The sequence below is a fragment of the Phocoena sinus genome, chromosome 9 (assembly GCF_008692025.1).
Source record: "Phocoena sinus isolate mPhoSin1 chromosome 9, mPhoSin1.pri, whole genome shotgun sequence".
In the NCBI taxonomy this organism is placed as follows: Eukaryota; Metazoa; Chordata; class Mammalia; order Artiodactyla; family Phocoenidae; genus Phocoena; species Phocoena sinus.
The window spans coordinates 79,979,695-79,990,938 of record NC_045771.1 but is presented as its reverse complement, the minus strand read 5'-3'; the positions used below and the strand labels follow the sequence as shown (position 1 = coordinate 79,990,938).

Genomic DNA, 11,244 nt, shown 5'->3' with positions numbered 1-11,244 from the left:
GGGACGAAGTGAGAGAGTGGCATGGACATATATACACTACCAAATGTAAAATAGATAGCTAGTGGAAAGCAGCCACATAGCACAGGGAGATCAGCTCAGTGCTTTGTGACCACCTAGAGGGGTGGGATAGGGAGGGTGGGAGGGAGATGCAAGTGGGAGGAGACATGGCGATATATGTATACGTATAACTGATTCACTTTGTTATAAAGCAGAAAGTAACACACCACTGTAAAGCAATTATACTCCAAAAAAGATGTTAAAAAATAAAATAAAAGCCCAAATCCTTTAAATTCAAAATCCTTTTTTTTTTTTTAGTTTAGTTTGATTTGGTACCTCTGCCTCTGCCTGTGTGTGCTTGCATGTTTGAAATGAAAACCAAGCTGTCTTCTTTGATCAGGTTGACTGTGAAAATGGACATACTATATGAGGCACCATTTCTGTGGCTTCTTTCTCTCTTTCATGTATAGGTCCTCTTAGTATATTAACTTTAAAAAGTATGTTTCTTTAATTAATTACTATAAAAATTGTTACAAATCAAACTAATAGGATTTTGCAGACTTTTTGAAAAATGTTTTCTTCTTTATGGAAACATGTATTTTGCAAACATTAATATTGACTTTAAATAATTATTACAAACAAAATTAAAAAGCATGGATGTCTTTGGCATTAGGCCAATTTATCTCTAACACATTATAACATTGATGTTGAATCCTATTTGTTAAGTGTGTCTTTGAAGCCATGAAACCTGATAGATTACCATTAAAGTGAACGCAGATTGTGTTTAAAAAATGAATTCATAAAACAAAGATTTCAAAATGTTATACTAATCACTCCATATTAATAAAATGCTTGTTTATGACCTTCAGGATAGGCAACTTCAATAACAATTATCAGGCGTCTTTGTAGATCCAGAATGAAACCAAACTGATTATGATAATGACACACTATAGAATTTCATCCCCATATTTGCTTTTTAAGTATGGCATAAAATAACAGTATTTAGTTTAAAGGGCATTAAATTCACATCATCTCCATAAGTATAGAGCCCAGTTTACAGATGACTACAATGAAGAAATCTGCTAGCAACCTGACTTTGGTTCTCAACCTTTTCTAAACTTATGTTCCTTGACACTATATGCTACATGGAATAGTAAAGACATCTGAATTCAAATATTTTGAAGAAATGTGTATTTAGCAACTGAATACATGCTAAAAGGAATAATTTACAGCAGCAGTTTCATTACATTTTTCTCTCCAGTTTTCTAGTTCCCATCTGAAATGCAATGATAAATACAGATATGGAACGTATTTACTACCTGGCAAAAAAACATGCTGATTGAATGGGCACACAGCTTCTGCCCTTAAATAGCACATAAGCCACCTTGTTACCTATGTGGGAAAATCTTGCATTTTAGGATGATGTTGAACACACTGAAATGGAGTACCTACAAAAAGTTGCGTTTTACACTGTCCTTCCTCTTCTTTTCAAAATTATGTACATCTCTGTTGCCTAATGTGTAGGTAGCAAAAATATTAAACACATACCACTGAAAATCACTAAATAATACATAAAATGTAGCAGTAAGTGTACATTTACATTTTGCATTTGATTTCAACTGGGCCATAATTTCTCTGCTGTGCTGTACCTTTTTCCTATTTTAAGATTGCTGTAATAATCTGTTCAAGGTCACATGAGTCTCTTAACAAAGTTTCAACTCTGATGATACATGTATAAGCCAAAGTCTATTGAAACTGAATTAAATGGGACATTAATTACTTTTTGTGCAAACTGCCCACCTCAATACCCATTGGCAGATTATGACTGTAATAAGACTTATTTACCTGCATGTTATATCTATAATTTTCTTCGAAAACTTAGACCTGATTTATAAAGACATGTCAGTGGATTTGTTTTTGTTTCTGTTAGTTGAAATCTACACATTCTTTCTATGGGTATTTCATAATGCTAAACAAAATGCATTCAGATATTGGAAGGCATCCCTGAAGTTATACAATCTCTACCCCTTCAAATCTTTTATTTTTGAGGACTAATAATAAGATACTTCTGTTATTGCAAATAAATTTGTTTCAGCTGCAAATTTAGAATAAAATGCAACACCGAATTTTAGTACAGTTAAGATACTCTATGAGAAATTTTTAAATGACCTATTTTTGGAGCACTCTTGGTTTTTTGATTTATATCTCATTTTTTTTTTTTCCTCTACAGGAGTCTGTCCTTCAAATAATTTAAAATTTAGCTACCATTTGAGGATGTACTTCTAAAAGTAACATTGTATTAATCATTGGAGCCTAAAATTGAATGTAGAATATTTTTAGGCTCCCATTGAAACAAACGTCAAAAAATCATTTATTCAAAGTAATCATTAAAACTGAAACATGAGCTTCCATCTGTGAATATTTCAGCTGATAGAGAATTCAAAAAAAATTCACTCTAGTCTGAGGTGAGAAATTAATGCTGAGTTAATTAGAATCCCAAGACAGCTAGCGTTAGAATTTCAGTGCTGCTTTCATTAATTAGCAATAAGATGTTTCCTTTGCATTTTTGTGTGTGACGAAGGACCCAGAGAGGGATTCTTGGAAAGATGAGTGCAGTGCAAAACTGCATTGCAATGCTGAAGGTCTTATACATCTTGAAGTCAATGATTCTCAAAGAATCATCTTAGGACAATGAAGCAGGCAAGCCCTTAATTAATAATCTTTTATCTTATTTTATAAGTTGTTGCAGGAGACAAAGAGCTTTACATGTTTTAAGTGTGAGCCGTGTCCTGGAAAATAGTTTGTATAAGTCACTCCCATTGACCTGAAAAGAGTCATGTGTTCTTTAGACAGATAATTGTCTTAAACAAGGTGAGATAAGAGGCAGCTGATAAAAATGTAAACAGAGTTGGGAAATTTGCTTTTAGGAGGTTGTTCTGAATATTACTGATCTCCCTCTTCTCAAAAAAATTAAGTGACAGATAAAATTCCAAATGGAGTCATGAGAGTTTTTATGTCTCAAATATCAGGCAGGAATTCAAGCGCAGAATTAAGACATTTTCTATTAACATTAAACCAATGCTTACTATTTGCACGAAATATGCAGTTCCTTTTCTCTTTGTTGATCCATTAGGTACAAGAAAATGCATTAACAAATCTATTTCTTTCTTCTCTTTTTTTTTCGGGTTAAATGCTCTGTTTTTCTAAGAACATTATGCAGGTTCTAATTAATTTAGATAATATTTGAAGAAGGGGAAGTGGTTTTTTTAATTCCTCAGAGAAATAAAGCATAATTTATATCCAGATTTTAGGAATTAGTTGTTAATGATGTATATATGTTTCTAGGACAACATTGGTTATTCCTCTTGCAAAACTGAAAACGTTTTAAAAAAAGCAGCACACAATTGGAGTTTTTAAAAACAAAAAACTACATAGCACAATAATTGTAAGACAAAAACCTACTCTAGCTTAGAAAAGAGCTAATTTTTTCTGCATATTTGTCATGGTACATTTAAATTATAGTTTTAATAAAATACATCTTTAGATCAAAGCTGGAAGAAGACATCAGTAGTAGATCAGTGTATTCCATTTTTCTTCTGGATGATGGTTGGTTTATGTTTTTCGTATTTCCACAGACCGTTTAATTCAGTATCATTTTACTCCTCCGGTACATATAAACACGAGTGCTGGTAGACAAAAAATATCCTTGAATCCAACAGTGTTTTGGAATATTCATCAGCTTAGTAAACCCATGCAGTTTAAAACTTCTAGTTCAATAAAATGGCTTTGCTGATGCAGTTTTTCTTCTTTAGATGGCAACATGGCAAATGACATTTTTATTTCTCAGGCAAAGAAGAAAGCAAAACCTGTATAGTGAAATCTCATAGGAAACATTAAGTCACTAGTGTGAACATCTGCATTCACCTGACCTCTATTAAGTGTTGGTATTAGGAAGAAAATCTGTTAGTAAAGTTACTCATGGACTTAATTTATAATTGGTGGAACTCAGGTGCACTTCCCACCATTGTAAACATCCACATAATGCCATGAAAAAAGTTCATGTATATTGCATTTTTTCCAGTTATTGTCTAGGCAAATTTCTACTTGTTTGAGGTTTCTAGAGGTAACGCAGCTCAGACACTCCTGGGTGCCCTCTCAAATTCGTGGGTCCTCCTGTTTCTACCTTTCTTATTTTCCTGTAAGTGCTTCCATTTGTTACTGTTCCCTTGGGTATGTCCTGGCCTTTGCCGACGCTGTTTTCGGTCCCTTTTCCAAACTTGTTCGCAGAACTCATCCATTGTGTTCAGGTTGGGGTGGTTGATGAGTTGCATGAAGTCTCTGTACCAGACCTTCTGGCTAGGTGTCATGCTGTTGGAAATTTCTTTGGTCTTAGAGCCATCTCCATCATCATCTTTATGAAGAAGTTCTTCCAAGTGCTCCGTGTCGATGACTTCCAGGGTCACTTTAAGAAGGGTTTGCATGAATCCGTGTTCCACGGCATGACAGAGGTAATTGCCTGAATCCTTCCGCTGCAGACTACGCAATAGAAGGCCTTGTTCGGTCCTAATGACATGATCATCCACTCTGATCTAGCAAAAGACAAGATGTAGTAAAATCATACATACTTACAAGAAATACAGGCTCCAAAACTCTGTCTCAGCAGAAATTTAGACTGTGTACTGAGACACATTTTCACAGTTAATAAAATTTCTAGTTTAAGAGAAATGACTGCATTTTCCTATCAGGGAAAAGAGTTATACATTTCTTCCAATTGTTTTTAAGAAGCACTGCAAAACATTGCTGTCTATTGTCTTAATAGAATTTCTCATAATAATTTAAAGTAACCAAGATAATGGGATGAAAGGACAAAGATATACTTTATAAATTTGAAATAAGCTATATAAATATAGGAGAAAGTTAACATTGAATGTTGGAATTGGAAATATAGGAACATGATACTAGAAAACAATGCAGCATTAGAATAAATTTATAATAAGGTTTGAAAAACAGAATAAGTTCAGCAGTTGAGCAACCAGAAAAAACATGGGATTGCATGCTTTATTCAATTTCCTAAGTCTTAGATGTGACACGAAGATAGGCTATTTAATATGTCTAACCTCACTTTTATTTTGCATACAGTTTACAAAAGAGACCTCTGAAAGCCACAGCTGGTAATATATAAAATCAACCTTAACATTTATATGATGTGATTACATGTTTGAAGACTGCTTCAACTGTCAAAAGAGATAACAGAAGGACTTTTACTTCTACATTCAGATTATGTTTGTAAAATTGTCTGCACATTGTACATTCACAAATCACCTACATACTATGGTTACCCTATTTAACACTTTTTAAAAAGTTTTAAAGGCTCAGAGTACTCACTGAGATTTTCTATGTATGTATTTTTTAAAATTTTACAGAGGAATAAATGGATCCACAGAGGAGGAAGATTTGTGTGAAACTACATGCACAGTTCACATCAGAGTTCATAACTGGACCTCAGATCCTTTATCCAAAATCTACTACTCCTTTCCCTTAACTGCCCCTTCCCATTTGAGGAGGAAGTTAATGGAGAAAGGAAAACATGTTTGGAGAGCAGAATTAAAAACAAAAGTTAAAATTAGTAGAAGGATTAGATTTTTTTCTTGTATATGAATGTAGATAACATAATTGTTTTGTAGATAACTCCAGGAAGAAAAAAGAAGTCTCTAAAATATATCCCCAAACAGCTAATGAGACAAAACTCTTACCAGTTCACCTTTGTTTCTCTAACTCCTATCACAAAGCCTGTCATAAAATCAGCCTTCAATGAATACTTGTTTAATGAATGAGTATTGGTATGTTAAGAAAAGAATAAATATTCACTACTTTTTTTTCCCCTCTCAAGTCAACCATGCTGGGGTCACTTAACAGCATATGTCATATAGAATTAATCCAGGCAGTTTCTTTCCTATACCTCTTCTTTTCGCTCTTCATTTCCCCTCTGGAATTGCCAATAGACCAGAGCTCGCTGTGATTTTGGACTGCATTCCAGGAACGTGCTACTATTTTCTACTCCATAGATGATTCTTTCTTCAAAGCTGTGGCCATGGTGATTATCTGGCCGGTGATGAGGAAATGAAATGAGAAAATGTTAGAGAAGTAAACTCAACTTTCCAAAGTATTTATTCAGAAATTCAGGAGATGAATTTGTTGCCAAGTTGGAAGTCTTTTCCAATTTGATTGAAAATGACAGAAATGACAAGGTTTCAGAATTCAAGTGTCTACTAAATAGACTAATTATTTCAGTATGGGTTATATAAAGCATATACAGAGATTTGTCTACCAGAAAATAGCATTACATTAACAAAATCAGTCATGTGTGCAGTATAACTATACATTTATATGCCATGATAATACTCTCCAAGATATTATTTTCATTGTAAAACTCTATGCCCTGACTAATGGTGCCAGTGAATTTCTGCCACAATTCTCCAGCAGAAAAGTTATTCGATTGGGTTTTTGGAAATAAGAGTCCATTTCTGAGAACTTAATTTTGCCTTTTTGTGTTTGTTTTTCATCTGTAAAATTAAATTTACCAGCCAGTAATATTTATCTAGTACTTTACAGAAGGTAGAGTTCAGGAAGTTTATACTCCCCACCAACAACCCTTAAATAATCCACAAGTTTGATCTGAAGATCAACTGGTGTGAAATGTTTGGGATGGTTCAGAAGAAAGACGCACAATTATAATGCAATGTGGCTTCAATTGTCCTTATTTTAAAATGACACATCTTTTATTATTTTCAAGAATTAGGCTAAAGAATATGGCAAGAGTACGTAATAAAATGGAGCAATACGAAACTGTTTCCTGATTAAGTTTCTATTATTTTACCCTTTATGTAACCTCCTTCAATGTGGTAAATGAAACACAGTTAAGATCAAAAGTACGACACGGGGTGTCTAGGTAAAACTCATTTAGAGAAGAAAAACTCCTTGTTATCTTGTTTAATCCTGTTTCCATTATGACATCCTGTACAATCTGGAACTCATTAAATTACTTTAGAAAATAATAAATATATTTTCACATGCACAGAGGGCTGACAGTGTAGACAGATGAAAAATTTTTGCTTTCTTCTTCAAACTCAGCTAGATTTTTAATTAAAAAAATGTTTCCCCCTTTTTTGCATCACTTTGACAGTTTTACTCTTGTTATAACAATCTGAGTACTTCTGTCTGTCACAGACAGTATGATTTGCTCTAAGTTTAAAACTTTCCAAAATCCTGCTTCCTTCCAATTCCCATACACAGCCTATGGCCATCATCTCCTATTCTCACCCTACCTATAGTCAACCTTCTGCCTGCATTTGCTATCTCCAGGGATGTCAGTCCCAGTGCTTTTTCCTTTATTGTTCTAGGTGTGAAACAAAACTCTTCTAATATTGGGAAGTATCTGTCTCTTCTTATTTAAAAAAGCAATACTCTAGAAATAATAAAAAACAGGAAATGACTGAAATGTAAAGAAACAATATTTAACTGATTCCAAGTCACAGTTTATTTCATGTTGGAGATATGTATATCTGCGTGTCAATATATACATGCACTATGGTAGTATTTTTCTTTTCCCTCTGAAATTATTAGTATATCTTTGATTGAATAGATATGGCACATGTTGCCATGCTAGTTTGCAAGACATCTGCTTCCTTGGATAGAGATGAATTGAGTGTCTATGTCCAACACGAGCTGGGAGATCTGTGATTCAGGAGCTACCATGAATAATTAGAATGCCTTGTCACAGAGGTCTTTAGAGTTTACATAGAATGCATTTATTTTTCTGCTAATGGTTGTGCAGTTTAAACTTATTTGATTTAGAAATTATTTTACTTGTAATATTATGCAACCTGAAAAAAGGTGGAAATTCTGCAATATGCAACAACATGGATGAAACTTGCAGACATGCTAAGTGAAATAGGCCAGTCACAGAAAACCAAATACTGCATGATTCCACTTAGATGAAGTATTTAAAGTAGTAAATACTCGTAAAAGCAGACAGTAGAATGGTGGTTGCTATGGGGTGGGGGGGGAAGGGAAATGGGGAGTTGCTAGTCAATGGGCATAACATTTTAGTTATGCAAGATAAATGAGATCTTGAGATCTGCTATACAACATTATGCCTACAGTGAACAATACTTCAAATTTTGTTAAGAGGGTGGATTTCATGTTGTGTTCTGACTCCAATAAAATAAAAACATAAAAATATATTTAATTAAAAAAAGAAATCCTATTACTTTTAGGAAGTAACTTTTCATTCAATATCTACATATTACTAAATCATAAGATATATGACAGCATGATAACACAGAAAAAAATCAGCTGGATTTAGAGACAAACAGTATGGTTATCCACCAGTATCTTCTGTCTTGCCAGCCATGCCTCTCAGGTCTAGTTTTCTTGTAGAAATTTATGATAATACTTGTCTCTCATCTAATTTGTCCAAGTTACTATAGATATCTATAGAAATCTAAGGTATAAATAAGTTACTGCTCTCAAACATAGAGATCTGTATAAATCCTTCAGTACATTAGTTGATACTCAGATAAGAAAAGCAATGTAACTTGTATAATAAGAAATAATAGAGCTTAATATAAATGAAACATCTATTAGGTACATTTTCAAAAAAGTCACTGTTTGTCTTCTCAATTAATTTAATCATTCTAATTGATCCACAGAGAGCTTTCTGTCACCTCTAGAGTCTCGGGAAATCTACTTAGTTTTTAGTTTCTCTCCAAGATCTCTGGTGACAGCAAATGTTTCCCAAAGCCCATTAAAGAAAAGAATTCTCTTAGTGGTAAATGTTTCCTGAATTTAAAAAATATTCATCTGTTACTTATCTATAGTAGAATCTAATAAATTTATACCAAGTTGTTTTTGGTTTAATATAGCAATAGGCCATGGACTTCAAGAAATATCATGACATTCAGATACTTTCCCACCTGAATAAGAAGCACAACTGGTGAATTTGGTTCACTGTCTTGGTGTCTTAATAACTACTCTTGCCAATACGTTAAGGATTCATCCCCCTCTAAGTTGGCCCTTTCTTTCTCTCCTTTGTCGAAATTGAAAGCAAAACAAAATCTTCTAGTTAGTAAGCAGTGAAGCTAAAAGTCCTGTCATATTAACTATCAGTCTTAGTATGCAGTATTTTTTGGTTTGAGAGTCTCCTACTGTATGTTCTGTTAGATTCTGCGACTGCCAAAAAATGGAAGAAACTAAATATCTTTTGAATACACTTGTTTCTCTTAATTCCTCTGCAGTAGAATGTTTCTATCATCAGCAACTTTTAATTTAGGACCAGAACTTTCATTTAAAGTGGCCTCAGCAAAGCATTCATATATTTGGGTGCTTTGACGTCACACCCTGTAAACATTTTTCCTGTTAATTTCTCCACACCTGATACCTTATAAACAGATACTCAAAAAATATCTTATTTAATTTAAAATTTATTTTTATACAATTCTTACCAGTTACACTCCATTTACAGTTATTACCAAATATTGGCTATATTCCCCATGTTGTGCAATATGTCCTTGCAGCCGATCTTACACCCAAGAGACTACTGGAAGGCACTCAGTAAATATTCATTCCCTTTTCTGACCCTTCTATCCCAACCACTTGAGTAAATTTTGTACAACACAGGAAACATTAGGGGTCTAATAACAATATGTTTTTCTCTCTCTTCTTTTCTCCCTCCTCTCTTCCCCCCCATAACCCCTTTACCCCCATCTCTGTCTCATTCTTGCCCTCTCTTTCTCTCAAAAAAAAAATTTAACCAACAGGAACAACATTTTGATTCTTGACTTGTAAACTTATTAGATTTTCAATTTTTTGGATGCCAAATACACTATCATTTTGACTGTTATTAAAGCAAACAGCTCTGCATAGAAATGGTGGCACAGAATATAGCTGCACTGTAAGTATTTTTCAGAGCATACACTGTTGAACTCATAAATACACAATATGAATCAAAAGCTCACCTGAGAAAACACTGTTGATTCAAGATTTCCTGAAGGATATGAAATCTTGCACATACAGGTAAATCTAATCTAAAATCTCTCTCTGGATTATAGTTGAAACAAGAGCAGTTTACATGAAACACATTGTGTTAATCCCATAATTGACTTTATTGAATCCTGTTGAATGGGGTCCCTCTGATCTATGGATTCGCTCACTGTGTTTATGTCCCAATGTTGTTGACTGTGGTGTTCATCTTTGGGAAATTTTTCTAATGTTACTTTTTAGGAATTATTGAGATTCGCTTGAACAACTGAATTTTTTAATGAACTTTGTGACTCACCACTTGATCATATTTCTCCCCCCACATTGGCTGAAAAAAACCATTAAACAAATTTATGTCTTACCCTTGTAACTTCTTAGTAAATATGTTCTTGTCACATGCCTGGTTTTGTTCTCTGTCAGTACATCTGCTTTGCCTGTGTGACATTATTGCTGCCTTTATCCTATCTTTGCTTTTAATCAAACAATTGCAAATTGTCTGAAATATATTAGGTCACTTATCAATTACAGACAGCATACACTTTTTATAATCCTCTTAAATATTTTTTGTTATTAAAATATATCTACATACAAATAATAGTACATTGTCTGGATACAGAGGTAGTCATAAATATGTGAGGTGATATTATTGTTATTGCTGTTCTTGTGATAGTTTCAACTGTTTATTCAAAAATTAAAATCCTTTATTGAGAAGCCCTAATGAGACAAATTATGAACTCCTTCCCAGCATCAATTCTGCTCTCTCACCCGTATCAAAAAAAGTATTGCTTCTTCCGTGCTTTCAAAAAATCTCTTTTTACATGTATCTTTAGAGCACATGTAGTCTTATTTGTTACAATTTTTTATTAATCTGATTATCTCCCTCATACTGTGCGTTCCACAATTTGGGCACAAGGTAGTCATAAACCCTTAGCTGATGTTTGCTGAATAGCAAATCCAGGTAACAGTTTACTCTGCATTTAAAAGCTGAAATCTCACGTAACTTTGACATTTTCAAGGCACAGAGTTATCATAATTACATAAATGATTAAGAGTTTAATCAATTAAAAATGGTATAGGGTTTATAACCCTCATTATGACAGAATACATTATTGCACTGTAAACATTTCAAGTCTTCTAAATTTGTTAAGTTTTATAATGTTATAAGAGTTGACTTGAGATATGGTGGAAGACGATGATGACTAATCAAGT

General features: G+C 33.5%; 1 protein-coding gene across 1 annotated transcript in view; it reads right to left on the bottom strand.

The window, feature by feature from the left end:
• Positions 1-2,206: 2,206 nt before the first annotated feature.
• The window catches only part of SEMA3A (semaphorin 3A), a 228,951-nt gene continuing 219,913 nt past the window's right edge, over positions 2,207-11,244 (bottom strand). The window contains exons 17-18 of the mRNA XM_032642551.1: positions 5,957-6,099; positions 2,207-4,586 (exon numbers count right to left, since the gene is read on the bottom strand). Coding sequence (XP_032498442.1) covers positions 4,131-4,586; positions 5,957-6,099 — 599 coding nt within the window. The 3' untranslated portion in view covers positions 2,207-4,130. The remainder of the gene's footprint in view (positions 4,587-5,956; positions 6,100-11,244) is intronic.